The sequence below is a fragment of the Anguilla rostrata genome, chromosome 13 (assembly GCF_018555375.3).
Source record: "Anguilla rostrata isolate EN2019 chromosome 13, ASM1855537v3, whole genome shotgun sequence".
NCBI classification, from domain to species: Eukaryota; Metazoa; Chordata; class Actinopteri; order Anguilliformes; family Anguillidae; genus Anguilla; species Anguilla rostrata.
In genome coordinates, this window is record NC_057945.1 from 31999954 (window position 1) to 32023829 (window position 23876).

General features: G+C 43.6%; 1 protein-coding gene across 2 annotated transcripts; it reads left to right on the top strand.

Annotated features, from left to right (window-relative positions):
• Positions 1 to 4043: 4043 nt before the first annotated feature.
• plekhn1 (pleckstrin homology domain containing, family N member 1) lies at positions 4044 to 23777 on the top strand. Of its 2 annotated transcripts, none has more exons than XM_064305681.1 (16): positions 4044 to 4307; positions 6524 to 6614; positions 7926 to 8087; positions 9537 to 9617; positions 10606 to 10696; positions 13679 to 13818; positions 14817 to 14963; positions 15892 to 15972; positions 16478 to 16553; positions 16716 to 16861; positions 17202 to 17339; positions 18420 to 18671; positions 18867 to 19022; positions 19973 to 20206; positions 20839 to 20887; positions 22614 to 23777. In XM_064305681.1, exons 1-16 carry the CDS (start codon positions 4234 to 4236, stop codon positions 22793 to 22795), a joined length of 2100 nt encoding a protein of 699 aa, XP_064161751.1. In that variant the 5' UTR covers positions 4044 to 4233; the 3' UTR covers positions 22796 to 23777. The 2 variants fall into 2 exon arrangements, with proteins under 2 accessions (XP_064161751.1, XP_064161752.1); XM_064305682.1 differs by having other exon boundaries at positions 19976 to 20206.
• The last annotated feature ends 99 nt before the right edge of the window (positions 23778 to 23876 follow it).

The window sequence follows — 23876 nt, forward strand, 5'->3', positions numbered from 1 at the left end:
AGAGTTCTTTATCAGATTCTTCAGAAAAAAGTACCCATGCCTGCGGTCAGGACGACGTGGTACTGTATGTGACATCGCTACAATCACCAATTTTTATTTTATTTTATTTTCTGGGAACTTTAAAAAAATCATTTTAAATTATCAATCAAAAGAGTCTCATACAGAGTATATACAACCATAGCTGATGTCCAGGACTTGTTCTTCAACAGTAGCATACACCCCTGCATGTACTGCATATGCACTACACCCCATTACAGTACATCGTATACATAGCACCAAAAGCCCCATTTCATATAGCAACTTTGCTGTAGGAATAAATTATACAGATTGCCTCTGCTAATGTTATGTGTTATGAATAAGCAACCAGTTTTCCATAAAGTTTGTGTGTTTGAATCCAGCAAAAAGGCTCTTCAAAAAGCCGCCAGTTATGTCTCCTAAGAATGTTTTGTGTGATAATTATTTCAGTAAGGAGTTTCAGTTAATGAGCGCTCGGTCAAAGGAAAACATGAAAGAGCATTAAACGGCGTTCGGTTGCTCCGCATCAAAAAGAGGCCCTTCCAAATGGGGTGTCTCTGCGGTTCGATTCCGTGAGAAATGTCGCGCCGCCGCCTCTTTCTCAGTCACATGAGGCGAGCACCCCCTCACGCGCTCCCTGATAAAACAAGCGGAGGTGCGACTTTGGCACCCCCCCCCCCCCCCCCCCCCCCGCTGTGCGGCTGGGAAAACTGTTCTTACAGGTGCAGACTTCATCTGAAAAGGGCTATGAAAACACACAGAAACGTCTGATGGAAAGGGCGAGGCTGATGGTAAAATGAGAGGACTTTTAGCGAAGGACGTTGATTTGATTTCTGTGACGATGCGCGAATGAGCAGGAGAACTGTGCAAATGCATACACAAAAATCCATGGAGAAACAAGCATATCTGGAAAGATTTATCTCTGGAAAAAACCAAAGGCCACAATGAACGGCCGGCATATTCATGAATGAATTGAATTGGAAATGGTGAAGATGGAACATGCTGCATAAAAAAACAGTTATGGGAATCTTATGCATGTTGACATAGAAAATTTATGGTGGCAAATATAATTTAATGGGTTTTATATGGGTTAGTATTGGTGACTGGCCAGATAACCCTCAAGTGTTTTCTTTAGAGGGAGGAAATAAATGAGAAGGCAGACATTATTACATGTTCTACCAAGCTTCAACAATCCATCTAAAGTCTTTCAAATTCCAGAAAAATTATGTTCCTTTTCCAACGAATAATCTTTGCGTGTCAAAAACTGACCTAGTGTATGTGGCAATACCATGACACCATTATGAGCATGAATAATGGAAAAGAACGAAACTGGACCTATTTTTGTCTTCCAACAAAAACTGTACCTTGTGCAATCCTTCTTTTGAGATGAGTAGAGTTACAGTTTGGAGAAAGCATCAAGTTGTGCGCCCAAACGTGATACGTTAAACCTGTCTTCTTTATTTCGGAAAGTGTGCCATCTATAAATTAAATTTTCAGCTCAGTGGATGTTATATCTATGTAATTCTCAAGTATGAACAAATTGTCACGTAAGAAAGTTTAGAAAGAGAATTGAACACTATCCCCAACAAATAGTTGGATGTTTATTGCATACCCTTCGGAATGGTGTCATTCCCATAGACAAAAAAGTGTAACAATTTGCCTCCGGGGGCGCGCACGTTTCCGTCCCAGTTTCTGCCTGGCAACCGCTGTCGAAACTCAGAGACAGCGGAACAGAGGATAGCCAGGATAACCGCAGAATAAACTTTCCCAGGCTTGTTCCGAACCCCCTCTGTTCGCATTACTAAAAGACCGTCACGTCCCTGCGGGGAATGCGCTGCGTCATGACAGAGCGCGGTGAGTCAGCTTCTCGACCTGGTGTCTTTTGATGCAAACCAGGTCGCGAATCCACTTTTTCCTTTCATCGTCAAGTGATGACGGCGCTGCCGACACGTGCAAAACTCGGCCATGAATCCGACCGCGTTGTTTCCTCATGTCCCCCACAAATCTCCACGGACTTTTTATTTTCCGAATGAAGCACAAACAGCTGGTCTACGCATGAGCAACTGTGGTCCTTACCCCCACTAACACACCAGCTAGCCACATTGGCATTCAGTCACGCTGTTAGTTTTCCAGTTTTAAATGAAAACCAAACACCACATTCCACATGCCTTAATAATTCATAGGGCATAGACACTTTTTTTCTGAAAATAGTTTTTGTGTAACCATCGTGTACTTTAGGTCCAGCTAAAATGTGCTTTATAGCTTTTGGGTTGTCAGAATAGAAAAGTGCGGTGGAAATTTCTTATAATTGCAAAAATAGGTCAAAGTAATTAGAGCCAAATGAATGCAAAAAATGCACGTGTCAAAAACAACCAAATGATTCATTATAATATAGACTCATTGTGTGGTTGACCAGAGAAAGATTGAGCAACAGTTTTCAAGCAGCGGCAATAGAGTTTCTTGAAAAAATCAATGACTCCCATGTAATTTTCTCAAATCAAAAATGGCCCTTCATTTGTCTTTGTTAAAAAGAACACAATACAAGTTCAATCAAGGTGTTTTTAATTTGTTGTATATGCACCAATTGTTATTGTTAGTATATGATATGCTACATATGTATTTCAATGTTATACTGGGCCAAATATTATATCGCTGACTGAAATTAGAGGACAAGTATTACAAATATTACACTCAATTCCAGATACACATCATTGAGGTCTCTCTAATGATATGGTCTGTACCTACTGATCATAAATGCTGGTGGCACATTCTATCTGTACTTTACACTCAGATGAAGCATGAAAACATTTGGTATAACTGCACTAAAACCTACTGTTTAGGTCAATATTTGCATTCCAATCTCAGTCCATGAAGTTCACGCAGGGGTCTTGGGAAACAGTCCTGAGTGGAGACACTTCAAAGCCGTTGTCATGCTATGCTGCTGCACTTGCTGTGCGGGTTTTAACCATGTAACTGTCCTCCAGAGATCCACAAGCAAACCAGGAATGTAGCGGGAAATGCAGACGACGGAACACCGCTGCTCAGATAAATACAGAAATCTTTTGAAACGCTGGGCCGGGAATACCAGCCACCACCCTTTGCAAATAAAAACCCCTTCTCGAATGACTGATTGTCTTCACAAGTGCTACCAATGTGGTTTTGTTTATGCGAAAGGTTCCAGTTAAAATCCCGTTCAAATATACTGAGCGTGGAAAAGCTTTGTACAGAAACAAATATTACGATAAAATAAATATCCGGTTTACTGCCGAACAAAGGAGTCAGGTGATGCATGGCTGGCATCTTCAACTTTGATCTCAGGTTGATTTCACCTGGTTGACAGGGCTATGGAAACCGCTAGTACTTACATATCATGCATACGCACATGAAGTGTACAGCAGATGAACCCATATTGGTAATGAATTCAAACAGTCATATATAATCATATATTTTCTATTCATACTAGAACAGTGAAAGTAAGAATGCAAGACTAGTTTATGAACCTAAGATATACAAGCCTTCACAGTTGCTTTACATTTGCTTTTTTTAACTAATAAAGGTTTTCATGTTGAGACATGTCTTGGTAAACCTGTGACAGTCCCACAGTTCTGTCACCTCAAGTCCTGTGCTTTAAGGGTTTTAGGGCTGTGAACCTTTTTTTTTTTTAAAAAGAGCACCATTTGTCCCTCTGAAAGTGTGAAAAATGCCACTTCAACAGCTCCCTGTCTCCCTCCTGGAGCTAATTTAGTGCCGAAATCCCACACAAAAGTATGAAGTTCGATAGCCAAGGGTTCGCTCCTCCCCTCAGACCTCATAGAGGGCACACAAACGCACGGACTCACAGAAGCAGATAAGCTCAGAGACAGCTACACAGTCACTAGACAGAGAGAGAGAGAGAGAGAGAGAGACACGCACACACACACACACACGCACACACACACACACGCACAGACTCACAGTCACATTCCCCTCTTCTGGCGCGAGGACCGCCCTCCCACCCCCCACCCCCTCCAAACCCCCCAGTCTGACACACCCACACACGAGTGCAGTATAGCTCCGGTTTACTGCTCTGTCTCCCTCACTGTCTGCCTCACCTTGTCAGAGAACACATCGCTGCCTGGATTACAGCAGGGCTTTTTTGTAACCAAAGGGATACAGCGCAGAGACAACGCGGATAAGAAGAGAGCTCAGACGAACCCTCCCAGCGCACACAGGGTCACCATGGGGAGCAGCATGTCGTGCGTTCCTCACCACAACTTCAGGTTCTCCAGCAAGAGCTTCATCCGACGGAACAGGTGAGCGCAGTGGGCTTTATTATGGTCTTTATGATTTACTTGACTTTTGTGGGTTCTTCTGAATCGGTTTAGGACCATTTCTGGTGTTCAGCTCCGGTCCCAACCGTTTGCCCGATTCTGGTCTGTTGTGGCAGACTTGGCGCCGGTGTTACCGCAGCCTCCGCGTTGGTGCATACTGGAACTGGTCGTTATTCACTGGACAGAAATGTGTGCGGTTATGGGCGTTAACTGTGGACTGAACTGTTCTGCGGGGTAGTGGATAATGAGAAAGCCGGGGTCACTCTGTTCATGTGTCCATGTTGTATTAACTGCGCACTGCCTGGTCCGTTGGGATTTGCTTGCTGTTTTGCATGCTGTACCTGTTCTAGGTTAGAGAAGAACCGGTCCCAGAGGTTTTATACAGCAGTACTCTTCTCAAATGTATAATGCCCTGCACACTCTGCGTTTTTAAAGTGTCCATTGATTACCTGACACTGCTGACAGTGCACCCCTTTTCTGACACCACCCTCACTTAGCCTGCAGTTTTATCTTTGGGTCCTATAAAATTATTATATAAAGGATCCGTAACTGAAAACCATTCAACAAAAAACTGCTGAGAAATGTTAAATTGTCTCCATCTTTGACCTAATCACATACTTAAAAAATAAACACACAAATCAGTGAGGGCTGACTTTATTGCATTTAAAGCCTTCTCATATGATGGTGTTGGTGAAACTAATATATATATATGTGATATATATATGATTGTTAGCCTTTATAGTGATGAACAAAATTAGGACCGCCTGCATCTGGATCAAACTGAGAAAGACGTGATTGGTGCTGTGGTCAGTTTAAGTGACAGTGGTGGTTTTGAGAAATACGGCACAAACACCGAACCACAGCTGAATACATCGTTTTCCAGCGCAGCACGGTGGAATGCCGCTCCGCTCTAAAGTTTCTGCGCAGGGGCCTTCCGTCCGCTTATCGGGACGCCGCCGGCGAATCGCTCAGTCCCCGCGGTGTATCGGCTTTCGCCCCCCTGCCAGGGCGCGCGCGCGCGCTGCCGCGGAGCAGGAGCTCGCCCGAGCCAGAGAGCCGGGCATTTTCAAATAAAAACAGGGGACAATAGTCCAAAGGGCCCGTTGCCCCCTCTGACAAGGCGGTTATCAACAACAATGACTGCAGTGTTTCCTCTTTCACTATTCCACGCTTCGCAGATCGAAATTCTGATGCACAAGCAAAGGCAAGGAAACGCTTAAGATAGATAGGAAATATTGGTCCGCTGCTTCCTGTGCACTTGTTATATTCTGTTGTCCCTTTGTTAGGATTTTCGAAGATACGCCAGCGACCATTTTATTGGCATTGACGCTTATTGCAATCTCTTCTCATTCAGACTGTGAGGGAACCCTTTGTCTCCATCTTAATCACTTGCAAATTAGAAACTGACTCACAAGTGATTTAAACTGGACTATCAAGTTTACTAGGATGGATTTCCTTTCTCATCAATACACATGGCTTGAAAGGAAGTCGTTTGTTTAAATGATGGCATTTAAGACAAAAAGTAGAGATCAGCTGTGACAAAGGAAAGCATTGAAGCCTTATTTTAACATTTGTATTCTACAGCTACATAACAGTGGCGGTTTTGTGTTGGAGAAACTAATGAATGCTACACTCTAATGACAGTGACTGAAAGGCAGATTACAATGGATGTTTGGTCAGTAGTTTGGTTCAGTTTATCCACAGCCAACTGCAGCAGTGCAATGTAAATTTAAACTGCAGTGGTGAAAACTATTGTGACAAATACCAAAAAAAAGCTGTAAAAAATACCACAAAATACACAACTTGCTCTGAAGGAGATGACAAAATCCTTAGGCTAACTGAGCTACTCAAGGTAAATTCAGTTGGACAGCATTGCCCCCAAGATCTGCCTTCAGCAGTTTAAAAAAATCAGCATTTCCCCAAATACAAATGTAGCATTTATGTGTTTTGAAATATTGCAGTGGTACCGATTTCATCATACCTGTCACATAGCGCCATGAAAACAGCAAAGGAAAAGCAACTGAGCAATCTCTGCTGTATTTCTTTAGAAACATACCACTTTCCTAGAGCAAGTGCTTTGTACAGGGACTAATGATCAAAACATTTTGATCTGAGAGTAAAAATGAGACATGCCTATTTTTAAAGCTAGTTTTCCCTAAAAAAAATCTCTCTTATTTTAATTGTTCCCTTGGAAACAGCAACCGCTTGTTCCGTAAGAAGAACCCACAGGAGGGCCAGGTGAAGTCCAACAGCATCATAAACATCCTCTGCACCGTCACGCCCAGGAAGGTGAGGCCTCTAAGCTAGGGACTTGCTTTTTTGTTTTATTTTATTTTTTTCAAAATTGTGTTTGTTCCTTCTTCTCCCAGTCTCGAATGCCCAGCTGTATTCATTAGCGCTCGCTGCAGCAACCTCTGCTGTCGCTTTAGAAGAGCGGAGACAAGCGCGTGCTCTCTCCCAGAAGCGAGGGATGCCAGCCTCCTCTTCATATCACGCCACAGTTTGCCGTCAGGCTCGTGCTGAAAGTCAGAGGAAGCCACTTCACGGGCAGCTTAACCGCTTAACAGATGGACTTGTGGGAACCTGATCGACTAACAAGGGGCAACACAAGTGCACCTGTCTCTGACCCCGAAAGGCTCCTCTCCACTTTTGGCATTGGCACGGTTTGGGTTTGATTCCACACTATGAGGCCCCTTCCATACACTAGAACAGTGCATTATAACAGGATAAGCCACAAAAGTAACCCTTGGGCCTTCTATTTCAATTGATTTGAGATTCATAAATTATACAGCTATACAGATTGACTATTCCACTTATCTGTGCTCCTAGTGCCCCCCCACAAATCCTGAATTAAACACCAGTTCTTTTTGTGTCAAAAATTAATCACTGCAAATAAATGGGTATATGCATACACTCACATATTTCAAGCATAAAAAGAGCAGACTTAACGAATGTCGTTTTACAAAGGATGGCACTCCCTCATTAATTTTGATGAGAAAAAATAAAACCGATACTTCTTAATTCCTTTGTTAATTAACAAGTGTTAAAATCCTGACACTAATGCGAAATTGGTGAGCTTCGGCGTGAATACAAAAATAGCACAACATTTGGTCTCAGATCTATTCCGTGCACATCACAGAATAATTCACTTCTCAAATTTCCTTTAGAACATGCTGTACATTCTACAAACACTTGTGATGCATTCTTGTACAGTGTCTAATGCTATGCTGCCAGGAGCCTTGTTGTCGTGGCTGACTGCAAGCAGATTATTAGGAACCTTCACAAACCACATTTTAAGTACTATCAAACACTTGAATTTTAGAAGTATTTTAGATTCCAACACCAAGAGGCAAATCCCTGCCACAACCGTTTACCTTTATATTTACTCAATTGCTCACCATGGTATGGGTAGGAGTGGGTCCACCATTTTGCCATTATGAATCCTTGCACTGTTTACCTGGAGTTCGATTGGACCACAGTCTTTGACCTATAGGCCTGCTGTGTGTGTTTTCAGGATGTAGTCTTACCATCAGTGCTTAGGTTTGTCATAGTGACTGTTTTCAGAACGCACACCTGACCAGTCATTTCTCTTTCATTCAGGAAATGTCACAGAAGGATCTCAAAACGATAGAGAACATAAAATGGAACCCGCCGTTTGCCTACGACCCCTCTGGCGGCTGGAAGAAGAGCAGCGTCAACGTGAAGAACTACGGCAGGATGATCCACAGCTCCAAAGTGCGCTTCCGCTTCCTGCACTGCCAGGTAAGCCCCGCCCTCGTAACCAGGACAACATGGTTATTACGAACGGAACGTGGCTTAATGTTGCTGTGCTACGTTCCGTCACCTCTGTGATGCCGCCGTGTGACCCAGCTGTGAAACCTGCTTGATGTTCTAAAATAAATGCTGGTTATGAAAGTGTGAGTTTAATTATCGGTGCTAGAATCAATGTGCAATCAAGCCATAAGGGGGAGGGACTACTGAAAGCTGAAAATGCAGAAGTGCGAAGTTGGGGGGGGGGGGGGTTCACCGATGAAATGCTGCTGCTTCATCTCACAGGAACAGTGAACTGCTGAAACGCAGAGCATAGGCGATCATAGCCCATGTCTGAACATGCAGAACCATCAGGGTTGCGAAACATCCTTGTGCTCAGTTATGTGCGTACTGGGAGGAGAGGAAGAGGATGAGGGAGGGAGAGGCAGGCTGGTAGAGAGTCAGAGGAGGGGCGTTGTTTTCTTATTTGTTCTTTCTTATTTTATTCTTTTTTTATTACTTTAATTCTATCTTTTTTTTAAATTTTTTTACAGTTTTCAGTTAATATAATTATTACACAAACAAATTAGTCTTTAAGGTGCTGTTTGAATTATACAACCATAACTATTGCCATTGCATCATTTATATGTTGTAGATAAAGACATCCCTACACAACATTATATGACATTACATATGACATTACATTACATTGCTGAAAAGTCACATCAAAGGCTAAGACAGCTTGAATTTGAATTGGATTTGAATCAGGATTTGAATTTAAGTCGCACAGGAAGGGAAGAAAATTAAAGAAAGCTTCCATCTGAATTGAATTTGAATCAGGACTTGGATTTGAATCATACAGGAAGGGAGGAGCAGATGAAGAGAGAGTGTGAGATTGGGGGCAGTGCCTGTAATCCACCTGCAGCCAAGGCAGTGTGAGAACACCACTCAGTGAGCTGCGTCATGCCATTTTTCTCAATGAAAAAGAGCGGCAGTCATATTTTGGCAGTTAACAGAGTGCCGGTGTGAAAGAAGGAAAAATACAAAAGCGTCAAACAGAACCAATCAAGTGGTACTAAATTACTGGCCGATGTTGGTGCTGTTTCATAAAAAAAGGTTGGCTGTGTCTTTATGAAACCAAACGAGGGTAAGTTCATCTGTACAGCGTGAAACAACCATTTCAGCTCTACACACTGCTGTAGCGAGCCACGCACAGGCTGAGTAAGCGGCAACGGAACAAGTGTGTGTCATGATCTTTGAAAGCTATCATATTGAATAACATCCAGTGACCTTAGAATTTGTAGGCTTCAAGGGCAGTATTGAGATAAATGACTGGGTCCAGCCCTGGGTAATCACTGACGTGAAGTTGTGCAATCAAACTTCTCTCATACTCGGTCTCTCTTTGTTAAAAAAAAAAATGCCACTGGCCAATCTCTTTCTCTATCTCATCTCCTCCCTCAGGACATACACGACTGCTTCTTGGACCTCTTCCAGACACACCTTCATTTCGTCTCCAACAACCCAGCTGGGCTGACCTACCAGGTGAGGGCTTGCTCACTGAAGACCGCACGTCTTCCTGTGCCTCAGCATCTCACTGCTGGCCTGGGCAGAGCCCGGTCTCTCTCCCACGTAGAAGCATTTCTGTCAGTCAGGACCGTGATCGGAATGAGCAAACTTAATGAACGGTTGCTGCATTATGCCTGCTGGTTGACATCTGTTTCGCTAACTGTGGACCTTTTCCTCTAAGATGAGAAATAGCTAAAATATTCACTTTTATCAGCCGAAATTCCCACAGGACCGAGACAAGGAGAAGCGTGACTCTGGTAATCATACACTGACGCAGCTATGGGATGAATAGATGAGGAAAACAAAAAGCTGATACTGTACGTCCTAATATGTACGGATGTCCCTTGTAAGGTTCCAAAGGTGTTCTGTCCTTTAATTTCTTTGTAAAAAAAGACCATAGAAAGTTAATTCACTTGGCCAATTGGGCAATCACTATTGGCTTCTGATGAGACATACATGGTCAGTGTGTCTGGCGTGGTGCCCTGCTCAGCCCGGGCCGTGGCAGCTTAGATAAGAGCCCCAATTCCTGTCATAAAAGAATTTCTCCCGGCTGTGACTTCATCAATATCGCTGTATCATAGATCACTATGTCACTTGCTGTATTTACCAGGTGACTAGTTTTAATACCGTTTTTTTCCCCTTGTCTAAAATGTGTTTATCAAATGGGTGGGACCTTCCTCCATGCTCTATGGTCTAGGCAACTTGGAGGAGTGTATTTGCATTGTGCTTTTGCAAATGCTGTTGTAAATTAGTTTTATTGAACTGTGCAAAAAAGATAGGAATTTTTTTTTCTCTTCACCAATGGCATTAAGTAACTTTTGTACTGGACTGTATATGGGAAATATTTAGCATGTTCATGGGGATCAATACAAGGGAAACATAATGCAGTATGGTGATGTCATGTATGAATATGACATTACCCAGTTCCCATCCTTATTCAAATGGCTGTTTAATCTTCCCACAGGGCACGCTTCCACTGAAGGAACTGACAATTTGCAAACTCCCCAACGGCGGCGGCACCGGGGAGCCCAACGACTTTGCATTCCAAGTTAACGGTAAGCGGCCTGTGTCTTTAAAAGACCCACCAGTCCCACCGGCAGGGCCGAAAGGAGAGCACAACCCCGAAACGTTCATGTTACAGAGTTTAGGGCACCCTGCCCCGACTTGCTCTGCAGGGGAAGATTCCAACTGGGCACAGGACTGACGGGTAGACAGGAAACCATACAGTGTAACTACTAAACAAAAACCAAACACATACTCGAAATACAAATATGTGCCCATCACATGTTTAAGATGGCTTCCACATGAAACTATATTTAGCACTTATACGAGCTGTGAATTTTACATGCCATCTGATACAAGCAGGTCAACACACAGCTGACACTTTCAGTTTTTTTCTGAATAAAAAAAACAGAACACCAAACATATACAGTAGAATCACAGGGACAAACTTATGTACCATATTAATATTTGGGGGGTTTCAGGTTATTCCCTTCTCTTGTGACCACATCAGCACTTTGATTTGCATCTGACCAACACAACAAAAAAAAGAAGCACAATCTGTATGTGGACTTATGCTGCTTGCTGCTGTATGTACAAAAATGTGGTGAGCCAACTCTAGCCAATCCCCGATAATGATGATAATCAGGGAAACGTTTGACATGCCCTGGCAAATATCTCTGACCGATCTTTAAGTGAGTGCGCTAGGTGCTCATCGTATACTTGCCTTAAGCACGTCTCCCATGGCTCTTTATCTCACGCCCAAAAAAAAAAAAAAAAAAATTTGAAGCGGTTTACAGCAGGGATAGACATTCCACCGATTCTAAAGGGCCATAAAGCATCACTTGTGGTGCCTCCAAACCCCACCCTTTCGGCCTGGACTGATTTAAGGCCTTCTGGCTATACAAAGTGCTTCTTGTTAACTGGCAGGTGCACTAGAACTTGTTCAGCTGTTGAGCGAAGATGCCATTGCACGCTCTGGCTAAAGTATGGCACATTCTAACAAGGCCTTCTACTTGCACAGCTTGCCACCAAGACAGGTTTTCTCGATTCACATTAATTATTAACAAATGCCTTAGGGAAAAATCTTTCTCGAAAGAATAAAGAAAAACATTCAGTTATGACCTGAACGTGGTAAAAACACCATGTTCCGCAGACTAACTGAACATTCCTCAGCAATGTGTTCAGTTTAAAATTGGCATTTGGTTTTAATATGCAACTCTGAGCAGGAGGTGGAAGGCTCTAATTTAGTATCAACAAATGCCTATCAAGAACAAAAACTCAAGTTATTCTAGCTCAGACCTGAGTAATCAATCAAACGTATATCCATGATGTAGCATGACAATACACAAGAACTGGAAAACAACAGAAAATGAAATGCTCAGACAAATGCTCTTGGTCATACACGGAACAAAAAGCGAATAAGACCATTCCAGCTATATTGGTTTTTTTTTTTTCAAAATGATGTGCCTGCCATGTCGCTGCTTAATATAACTTCACATGCTCACGTGAAAGCTCCACCACACCTTTCAGCACCTAGGATCTAACCATCCAATTAAGACAGGAATGTATGGGAAGCAGACAAATGATATTGCACACACATGCCATAGACTCTAGCTGCATGAATAAAATCTTGAACTTGCACTAGTATGCCATTGGTTACAATGGCCTGCTTCAAAATCTCAGTTTCTCTAAGATACTCTAAGTATCACCAGCATTGGGTCCTCGAGTAGCATGCTTTCCAATCAAAGACAGATTTCTGGGAAGGACTGGGATGTAATCTGTCCTGTTATCTTTGGTATGCAGGTGTGGCCTAAGGAGAGGTCCAGCCTTACGCCTGGTCTGTAAGGCAGCTCTTCAGATGGGTGGATTGTTTTTCAGTATGGTGTGGAACAATGTTAGCTGCATAGTGTACATTTTATTAAGGCCAGTGATTATAGTCAATTCCTGAAAGAACATTCCTTAAAAAAGAACATTGCTTTAAAAAAAAAAAAAATTTAAAAAAATAGCAGCACAAGAACAGCAAGCCCGAAAGCTTAATATCCGCTCTGCAATGATTACATTACATTACATTACATTCATTTGGCAGACGCTTTTATCCAAAGCGACGTACAAAAAGTGCATTTCACGGTCGTAGACAACTGCTAAACACGGGTTCAGTAAGGTACAATACTTATTTTGTACAGCTATTTCTAGCAGAGAACAGTGAACACTATTCTGGCCTAACATCTGCAAAGCCAACTAGGCAGAAGAATAAGCTACAGTATTAGGACAAATACAAATTACCAAGAGGTGTTGGGATGGGGCAACATGTAACAAGTGACAGGAAAAGGGTTTTTTTTTTAATTTTTTTTATTTTTATAAAAGAGTGAAATATACAGCGTGGTGGTGGTTACGTCTTGGAAATGATAGAAGTGATGAAAAGGATTTAGTAAAACATTTCCAAGACGTTCACACATCCTACAAGAGAGGCTGTGAAGTTCTCCAGCCCTCCGGCACACCCAGTGCAATACAGCTCGATATTCGCACTGCCGTATCTGTGGCCATTATATCCCATTACATTGTGTTACAATCACTTTGCACACTCTCTTATCCAGAGTGATATACGAAAGTGGAGGGCACCAGTGTTAGCGATGAAAATGTAATGTGAACATTATTATCCCCCAGTATTTAACCAGGTAGGTCAGTCAGAATAACTTATAATTTACAATAATGACTTGCCATATAAAATGTAGTTAATATGTAGCACACAAGATAATGAAAGAGACAACACACACAAACACATACACACACACACACAAAATTCACACTTGCAGCGTTTATCTTTCAAACACAACTTCCCAGAGATTAAAATTCAGTTGGCACAAGGCAACCAACTGCACAGTTAGTTTAAACTGTATTTATTTCCGTTAAGCTGCTAACCAGCAGCCACCAGCTATCACCTCTCATATAAGCGCACTAGTTTGTTTCTCTTCTGGAATCCGTGTGGAAGCGGGCCGCCTACACAACCCTGACCTGCTCCTCTCCCCCCTCCGCAGGCGTCAGCTTGAACCCCATCATCGTGTACTGCGCAGACCAGGAGGAGCTGGACGCCTGGTTCGGCCTCCTGAAGGAGCACGTCGAAGCCAACGGCGGCGTCGTTGCCTCGGATGAAATGAACGCGTACACTAGGCTCAAGGTTCGTCATTACATTACATTACATTACAGGCATTTAGCAGACGCTCTTATCCAGAGCGACTTACACAACATAGCATTTTACATTGTATACATTTATACAGCTGGATATATACTGAAGCAATTACGGTTAAGTACCTTGCTCAAGGGTACAACGGCAGTGTCCTTACCCGGGAATCGAACCTGCAACCTTTCGGTTACAAGCTCAGTTCCTTACCCACTGTGCTACACTCGTCAGCCTTCGGCCCTTAGCATTATAGCTTGTTAACTATGGACTTGTATTAATATTTAGTCTCCATTCTAGACTCACGTGTGACGCTTACATTCCTTTGAGACTAAAAATGATGCTATTGCAGTAGTCGTTTTTTAATGTCTGTACCAGCATTTGTTTAACCTTATTGAATGGCTATGTTGAGCTTGAGTGTCTGATAAATAAATAAGTCCTCTGTGGGACTCACTCTACGTATCACAGGGCTGAGAACAAACAAGCACTGCATAAATGACAGCACGGGGTCCATTAACTGATATGCAGTGACTGTGGACTGTGCTGTGCTCAGACTGTACTGTGTGGGGGTGGGAACAAGCAGTAGTCGTAGCGACTACATCAAACGAGAGGTAATGGCTCATCTGTGCTGTGGCGTGTCCTCATTGCACACGCCCGTACCTGTGTTGCAACATGTTGCAAAATCTGACAGGCCAAATCCGTTTACTACCCTGTGCCGGATTAGAGACCGGAAAGGAGCTTGCAATTCTGTGACAGCCCTGGATGGCCAGGTGCTCAGCCACAAACCATGCAAATGCCAGTCTTGATGCCAGTCTCAGAGCGTAACCCCAGCAACTGGTGATGGCTGATTACTTTAATGAGTGAATGGAAAAAAAAAAAAAAACCACTCACAATTTCTGTGAACACAGGATTAACATGTTGGCAAGAGCTCTGGGAATTTTCTGTACCAGCATTTTAACCTTGTGTGTGTGCGTGTGTGTGTGTTTTTTTTTACACAGTACACAGATGACAGCAGCAAGGGTGGAGAGGAGCTGAGGAATTCGGTGATGAACGAGCCCATTTATGAATGGGAGGGGTCCCAGAGGGACTCCCTGGGGCCCGTCACCTACGTCAGCAAAGTCAGGCTGCAGCACCTGCCGTGCAAGGTAACGCCAACCTGTCAATCAAGTCTGTTTCCGCAGCCTGTTTCATTAGACCGGATAAAGTCACAATGTACACTCCGTCGTTCAAAAGGTAAACCCTCTGGGTGCCTTTGACGAAAGGCGGTTTTCCTGTAACAAACGGGAAAATAATAATACTGTTCTGACTGACTTTCCAGCATTATGCAACCCTGTGCTTTTTGCTCCAGGCATAATTTCTATTCCTGCTGTACTTGTGGGACAGTTGCAGGATGCTCTTTGTCTCAGCTGCATAATTACAGAATCTTGCGTGGAACATCCTGTGCAGACATGAAATAGCCAATCGAAGCTGCATACTGGTCTTAGCCTTGTGGTGTGGTTAGTTAATGAAAACCTGGTCCCTGACTGTGGGTTCGTTATTGAACTGTACATAAAAAGCCAATATAACCATGTCCCCACTGTACACAAATCTCAAAAATCTAAATACAGGAAGTAATCAACCAACCCTTAAAAAAACTTTGTTTGACTTGGCTGGCAGCTAAATAGACTTTAGACTCTCTCACTTGGTTTTGACTTGATTCACCAGCTGCCAGCTGACACACCCTCATTAGTGAAGACACACAAAGAACATGTCAGCTGAAAATGTTCTGAATAGCCTACGCAATGAAATTCTGCAATCAAATGTTTTTTATTTTGTGAAATTACATACTGCATATACACAGCATGTGTTGAGAACCTTACCTAGTAGTTATGCTGCATCTAATAGACTTCCATATCGTGGGCGACAGCATTGACCAATAGACATTTTTGTTTATGTATATTCAACACAAAGCCTCATCCAACTGCAGCATCAAAATCACATCAATCATATAATTCATGATTGGGAACTACAGTAGTTGTTGGCTAAAATGGCTGACTGAATGCAAGGTGTCCATTTTTCTTTCTGTCTTTTCAGGAACAGTACAGCAGGCTACTGGTGATGTACCCATCCACACTCATCATCCTTTCTGAGGAGAGCGATGGGCTCTTCTACAAGGTAATTCATCATAATGAGTCATATCAAACTCATTAAGTTATGTAGCATATTGTAGGGAGAGAGCAAGTATCACACTATGCTGTTATACGTGCAGACAATCTGCCCCCAAAACTAACTGCGCTTCTGTAGAGATAGAGAGAAATGAATGCCTAGGAAGAGCTGGGTGGTCAGATTGACAGAGATATATACTTGGAAACTCTACTCTCTGTTGGGAGTGGCCATGGGATCTAAAAGACCAGGACCTCAGTTAACCTCTGGGAGCATACACCTCCTATTGCCCAGTGTCCCAGTCATTACATATACGCATGTGAGGTGCCTAATCTGAGCAAAACACAAATATGGTATAATAATATCATTAAAACTATCATAAGTGAAATTAAAAGGGAATACTGGATGTAAATGGAAATATATCAGCCACTCCTACATTTATCATTAATATAACCCATTATCAGCTGGGTTTTCTTTGAAGCACCACTGGTATTTATGACAATATGTGCATTTGCAGGGGAAGCTTCCTCTAGACACCGTCAGTGTGACCCTGCCTTGCCACAATGTGAAACCCAACACGTTCGTGATTGAAGGTGAACTATTTTAAAAGCCGAACTGTGTATTTGTGCATCATTTGCCAGATGTCCCTCTAAAATTCATAGCTGGGATTATTACCTGGTCTACCCGTACACGTAACTTTAAGATAGTCATCTGGAAAGTCCCGCTGACTCTCACAGCCGCGGTTCTGTTTCCAGGGAAAATGATACACCCCATCATGGTGACCTGCCTGGAAGAGACCGACTTCCATGAGTGGATTCGCCATTTCCAGGACACACCAGCGGCAGTGCACATCCCCCCTCCTCCGGTCTATGACATCATCTACACACCGACACAGACAGAGGTGAGACATGTAGGAAAAAAAATACTGCACCCAGTCAGGGAGCGACAGCCTGTTCGTCCACTTTCTCACTCCCCTCACGGCAGACCAAAGGAGATGGATGTTTTGTCTCATTGTGCATTCCTCCACATTAGCCACCACACTAATTAGCCACCACATGCTATTAGCACGTTAGCTTGCTGAGGTACAGAGGCAAGGCACCAAAAGTCACGGACACTTTGTCCTGCTACTCTGGTGCGGGTGTCACTTGCTGTAGCGAATACTTCCAGTACACCCACTCACACACTGCTGGATTCCGCTGCTCTGTGCTGCTCTTAAGGTCTCTTTGCACGCCCCATCGTAGGCTCCGGCGCTTGACAGATGGAGTGGACAGAGCGGCCAGGAGCTGAGCAACTCCCTGAATACGAGGGCGTCCAACGGGCTCCCGTTCCTCAACCATGTGGACGATCTGCTGTCTCCCGGTTACACCGAGCCGCTCTGCGTAAGTCCAGTCATTCGCGAGTTCGCATGCTGTGTGGACCAAAAAGCCAACATGAATTACAAAAATAATGTAAATATAGAAAATCAAAGCATATTAAAAATCCAAAATATATTATAAACACTTGTAATGTCCTTATTGAGATGTCTAATTCTTCATTGAAAAAAGATTTACGCAAACCCACAATAGGTTAACAGGTATACCTATTAATTGCTCAACTGTGACCCTACGCTAAGCTGAAAGCGTTAGGCAGCGAGGCGCACACCCGTGAAATTGAAACCAGACAAAGCCGTTGTGTTTCACGCTGAATGGGATTTTATGGCGGTGTCATGTGACCCCAGGATCCCTTGGGGAGGCTGCCCATCAAATTAGTTGATAAGGGGCCAGGCAGAAAACCCTCGCGGAACACAAGGCCGCTTTGTTCTTCAGCGCTTGTAATGCAACCGCTGTGTGGTTTTCCATCTCCCCCAACCGTGAGTTAAAGAGGGAACTAATAACCGACCCTTTCGTAAGCTCCTGGCAGGTACGCTGGTAAATGAAGCGTCATGTTTTTTGTAGTGTCTCAAATTTTGCTGCCATTTAAAAAATATAACCAATTAAATACTGTTAGCATAAATATTACATTGTGTCGTTTCTGTAATATAATTGAATTTTTTGGGAGGGTTGGTTGGCTGTCATTTTTGGATTTGTTTCTCAACGCAAACCTGTTCACTTTGTCAGGTGGAATTAAGTGCTAACTGATGTGTCGCATAAGACAATACTAACCTCTTTAAGGTGTACAATCACAAATATATGATTACAGTGTTCTTAAGTGAACATTCTAATGCTGATGTAACAATAACTACTGGTAACTGAACAGCGGAATTCTAGAACACTGACTTTGACTGAATTTTGAAAAAAAAGAAGAAAAAAAAACATTCCAAAAAAACCTACTCTTCAAAGGGTTAAATCTTTTACAGTATTGTGTAAATAAGTGAATAACTCCGCCCACTGCCTCCATCCTGTCGATGGTGTTGCGTGATGCCACTCCTTTATGGAATGTGTGGGTGATTAAAATGCTGTGCTGACCTGTCCCCTCTGCAGTACATCTCCAGCCGGCCAACCTCGGGGGAGACGGAACTGTCTGCGCACGCGAGCAGCCGGAGCAGCAGCGTGTCCTCCCGCCTGCGGCCCGTCCCCGAGCTCCGCCCCCCCTCCTCGCTGTGCTACTCCTCCCCCCAGCACAGCTTGGACCGGCCGGACAATGTACCGCCATCGCCTGTCTACAACATGCCCTACACCTCCATGCATCAGGGCGCCCCTGTTCGGCAGGTGGAGAAGGCCCCCTTGGTCAAGGTACCAACATCTCTCCAGCCGTACACTCTATACCCATTTATCTAACTTTTAACCCTACCCTTAACCATGACTGGGAGAAAAGAAAACCAGAAATGGATTTGGATTTCGAGGGCCAGATTTGAGTATCCATGCAATAGACGCAAAAGGTCAATGTATCATTTAAAAACCAAAATCTCTCCTCTCCCCTGTGTTCAGTCAAACAGCTGGAGCACTACCCAAACCAGTTACCAGCACTCGGCCCCCCAGAGGCACTCGGTCATGTGCGGCCCCCGGAAGCCGCTGTCCCCCCTCTACGATGACCCCTGCACCCCCGGCGGGTACCTCTTTGAGGACAACTATGCGAGGCCACCGGTAAGTGGGTCAGAGAGTATTGGATCTCACCCCTCGCTCTACACAGAGCCTGGGCTCACCCAGGGCGGCAGATTGGACAGGGCAACGGGGCCGCATGCTTGACATTTCCCCACACTCATCATGATTAATTGGTAGCGTGGAGCATTAAGGCATTAAACACCATCTCGGGTGGCTCACCAGGGAAGCAAGCTTACCCGAATGCGTCTCCTAATGGCCATTTAATACTGTATGTGCCTGGCTGACCATCGGACCTCCAAAACACTTTCCCATTTAGGTTTGTGATGCATTTCATTTTCAGACACTTTTTAAACACTTCTGCCACGCCAACGATCACACTCAAATAGTAATTACAGTGAACTTTGGCCTTGGGTGACAGCTGATACAATGATCCTCTGTTAATGATGTTTAAAGTGAATAATGTCCTCTCACCTGGTAAAAGTGCCGTTTGCGGCACATGAGTGAGCGCCATGGTCTTGGACCCGTGCCAGTGTTGACTGTAGCCAGCAGCCCTGCAGGGGTGGTGCATGATCAGCTTTCCAAAGCGACATATGGGAGGGATTTGGTTAGCGGGGATAGTGTTCATTGCTTTTGGCTGTCCACTCGCCTGTGGCTTGCCCTCTGTGCACACGTATGATTGGGTCTCCTCCATCGCCCGTTCTAAGCATGCACAGCTCCAGTTACAAAAAGAAGCTGGCAGCAGGGGACGTATATGAGCACGCTTGTCCATCGTTTGCAAAGTAGACATTCCAAATTTGGGTGGAATTGGAGGTGCCAAATATTAAAGAAGAGATACATTTCGTTGTATCCTTTATTTTGTATAAGCAGATGCATGCAGTGAAACTAAAGTGATGATTTTTGATTTGTGTATGAACTTAAGTCATGATCCAGGCTTAAAGGAAGCAGAGCTCGTGCCCTGTTGCATCATTTCTGATGCCGTGTTCTGCACACAGCAGGTGTCGAGACAGTTCTGGGAGAGGTCGGCACTCCATCAGGGCCCCCAGATTGTGCCCCCACCCTTCCGGCTGCAAAGCCCTCCCTTGGGCAAGAAGTACAGGAACACCCAGCCCCTGAAACAGGAAGCGCAAAACGCTCACAGGGGTGTCGATCCGAGGACTGAAGACTTCTCCAAACTGAAGCTGCTGTCCACCCCCACGGCCGTGCCCAAACACAGCATCACCGCACAGGTATGCACAGGACTCACACCCCGGGCCTACTGCAAGTCCCAGAATGCACCAGTGGGCTCCTGTGAATGTGCGTCTTATCAGGCCTCCATTCTGCCACTTATTAATTTGGCAGTTGGCTCCAGAGCATTAAAAAATAGAAGCGTAAAGAGTGCAAAGAATAACCATTGTGTGTAATATTCATTATTTGTGCAATAGTAAAATGTGGTACGATTATAATAATATAATTTATGTATATAGTGTATTATGTATATAGTAATCAATATAGTATATATAATTCATGCAAAAAATCATGCAAGTAACTATGCTTATTAAATGGAACAGTGTTATTATACAGTCATCTAGCAAGCCAAAGGTACCTGAGAAGGCTCCCGCATGTGCGTAATGAAAAGATGTAATGCAAACTGCAAGTCGTGGCAAATGACTGGATCTGTGCGAGCACCGTAAAAATGCCTCAGTTTAAGGTTTAAGGCCAGGCAGTGTCTGCGTGTAACCGAGCTCCGGCCACCCGGGAGACCAGTCGACCGCGAGCATGCGACGCCCCGCTGATCCGGTTGGAATTCCAGGGAGGACGTGCTAAATTTAACCGCGATCAAACAGATAAAATCACCCTCTGTTTTTTCTGTTGCTCACAGGCGACCTTCCCCGCACAATGCCAGCGGATGTCCACGGATTATTCGCAAGGTAGGAATGTCCGGCATGCCGGTCGGCTCTCCGCCGTTTCGCGGTCGCATTCAGCATTTTGTCTTTCCGCTCGGGAACTGGAATGCGCCGTGTGAGTTTGCATTATTGCTGACGCGCGCGCTGCACCCGCAAATCTCGTTGTGACTGAGCTGAGCCGGCAGCTCATTTGAATTTTACATTCCGTTTCTCATGTAAAACCATTTCTGGAAAGCAGTGATGAGAAAAGTTGAAAAACTTCTCTTTTGCGTAAAATAGGTCAGAGCGCACTCATTTAGATGGCTTGGGAAAACACAAAATATGCAAAAATCCTGATTCTGACACTTCCAAAAATAGGGAGAACATTTTACCTTTTAATTTATGTAGAATGTTGAAGCGCATCCTAATCCTGGGTGACATACCCTGCGTGCAGTAGCATACGTACGTGTATAAATATGGTCTGTTTGTGCAGCTGGAAATTGTCTGAAGCAGCACAGTGCATTCTGGTGTGGTGCGTGTGCTCTACCTGAGTCACACCTGCTGCCTCCTGTTTGCAAACCCAGTTTCTGGAGCACCGAGCTGCACTACACTGCCTGCTGTAAATTTCCAGGTCAACAGCAGGCTAATGAAGGCTGATGCTCTAGAGATAAGCACCAAGTAATTTAACCCGTTAAAGCTCAGGAGTGTAGGGCCATTATGACAGTGATTTATACATGAATATCAACATCCAGTCCGATGCTTTTTCTAAGCAGTGGTCTCACAGAAGCGAGCTGTATGCCTGCAATGTGAAACTGTATACGCCAGCCTGACCTGGCCTTTGTGATCGTCTTGCTCCGTCCCTGTTGTCTGAGTCCGCCCCTGCGATCCTATCCCAAAGTCGCAGGCCAGGCTGTACAGGCACGTCGCTCCGCTCTGTCGATGATACCCTGACCTTCTCTCCGAGTCGTGACACGCTCTGTTTCTGGGCAGATTGGGAGGGGGGGGGGGGGGGGGGCTCGGCCGGGTGTGGCAGCCCAAGGCTGGGCATGCTATCAGGGCAGTAACAGTGGAGATTGCAAACACAGATGTGGGTGTGAAGCTAGGCTTAGAAAGGGCTTCAACAGCATTTTTTTTACTGCAGCACACCCACACACACACACACACACACACACAGTACAGACAATCACAGAATTATGTAGAAGAGCATATAAGGACACCTTATGACTCGGCCATTACATGCTTTGATATACAACACACAGCTGGCACTTTCATGGAGTCATATTTTTTTTGTCTGTTATTCCTTATCATTTCACTTATCCACACAACTTAAATTTGGGTTACAGAAGTCTTACATGTTTAGAAATTAAGTTTATGTATTAGAACCAATTAATGAGTTTTTTTTTAGTATATAAAAATGTACAGCATATCATCATTTTCACGGATGTGTGTATGCAGTAGGCAAGTATTTACAGTATGTAAATGTAGGCTTATCTTATACTGTCACATTAAAGTACACAAATCATTGAAATTTTACTGTTAGTGTAATGTAAATATGACCTATGTTTCCGTTATGAATCACAGTTGCGTCATTTTAATTTACCTGCACGCCAGATCTTTGGAGACGTGTGCCACAAGGCATATATCAACTTGAGTGCTCAAAGAACACAGTAAATGTACTTTTAGCCAAATAGAAATAGTCATTTTGCCACCAAATCTTTTTTTTCAGGTAGTTTTAACTAACCACCTGAAAATCCCTCTGTCGTCCCAACAGACAAATTTACTGACCTGGAACACAAGGAATCGGCCATTCTGGAGGAAGACTATGACAACGTCTGGGACTTCAACTGCAATTCTGGGATGTTTGCAGGATCTGGGATTTTAGCACACCAAACGCAGGCAAACCAGGGCAGGAGTGATGTCACTCACATGATGTCACGACAGAGATGGTCGTAAGAAGACAACTGTGCAGGGGGCTTTTGTGCCAGTTTCACATTTCATATATAACTGCCAGTTTAGAACATTGGACTCGAGAGGCAATGCAAGTAAGGAAAAAAGAAAGAAAAAAAAGTGGGGGGGGGAATTGTTTTACAAAAGGAATAAATCTGGATTATAATTCGTCTGATGTAAAATATCTTGCAGGAAGTCGCACAAGGAGTGTCTCCACATTGCTATGGGCTGCGTGCCGCATGGTGGTTCACTCCCAGATGAGTCAAGTGGCCAAACCAAATTTTTTTTGTAACTTTGACCCCATCCTTCCCGAGCACACAGTGACTGCATTCCAAAGCACTTCCTCGTGTCCTCTATCGCCACACGAAGAGCAATAAAAATGTCAACTTTGATTTCAAGACTAAAGGGTACCCCTCATAACAAAATGTTACAATGTGCCAGTAGTCAAAAAGCAACTGGTCGAAAGAAGTACTTGTCTAGATTTAGGCACAATATTTCAGGCAAATACATTAAAATGCCTCCTTCAGTACTGCACTCCACGCTCTCCAGGACCTGAATTTGGAACTTAAAGACAACTTGAAGATAACAGATCTATCGCATAAAGTGTGGTGTTACATTACATTGTGCAATATGTAAATAGTTTATTTTAGAGTGCTTTTAGTTTTTAAATGTCTTATTTTTTCCTGTTTAGTTTTTAGTCATCAAAACTGTGGTTACATTGATTCACTTTTTTATTTATTGAGAATCAGACAGAGAAAAACAACGTAGCATGAAATTATCTTGCCTGTGTATTTTAGTGATCTTTTGATTGTGGTTATACTGCTATATTTATGAGGCTTTTTCATGTTTTCTTCTGTAGAACTCAATGCTTTCAGAAGTATAATTTAAGTTATTTAAAGAGAAATCGTCTTGAGAGACTGCTGAACATATGTGTTGCTCCTCTGTTTGTGTCTGTATTTAATCTGAAAATAAACAGAATTACACTGCAGATGTGATCTTTTTTTTAAATGGACCTAATTTAACAAAAACTATTCTAATATTTCCAGTTTCACTGCCTATTTGTGTGTGTGTGTGTTTGGTTGTGTGT

What these genes read in the sequence shown, in the direction of transcription:
- plekhn1 (XM_064305681.1), top strand. Translation starts at nt 4,234, where the DNA reads ATGGGGAGCAGCATGTCGTGCGTTCCTCACCACAACTTCAGGTTCTCC. An exon ending in AGCTTCATCCGACGGAACAG is followed by an intron (nt 4,308 to 6,523) that starts GTGAGCGCAGTG and finishes CCTTGGAAACAG; the next exon opens with CAACCGCTTGTTCCGTAAGA. An exon ending in CTTTGCATTCCAAGTTAACG is followed by an intron (nt 10,697 to 13,678) that starts GTAAGCGGCCTG and finishes CCCCCTCCGCAG; the next exon opens with GCGTCAGCTTGAACCCCATC.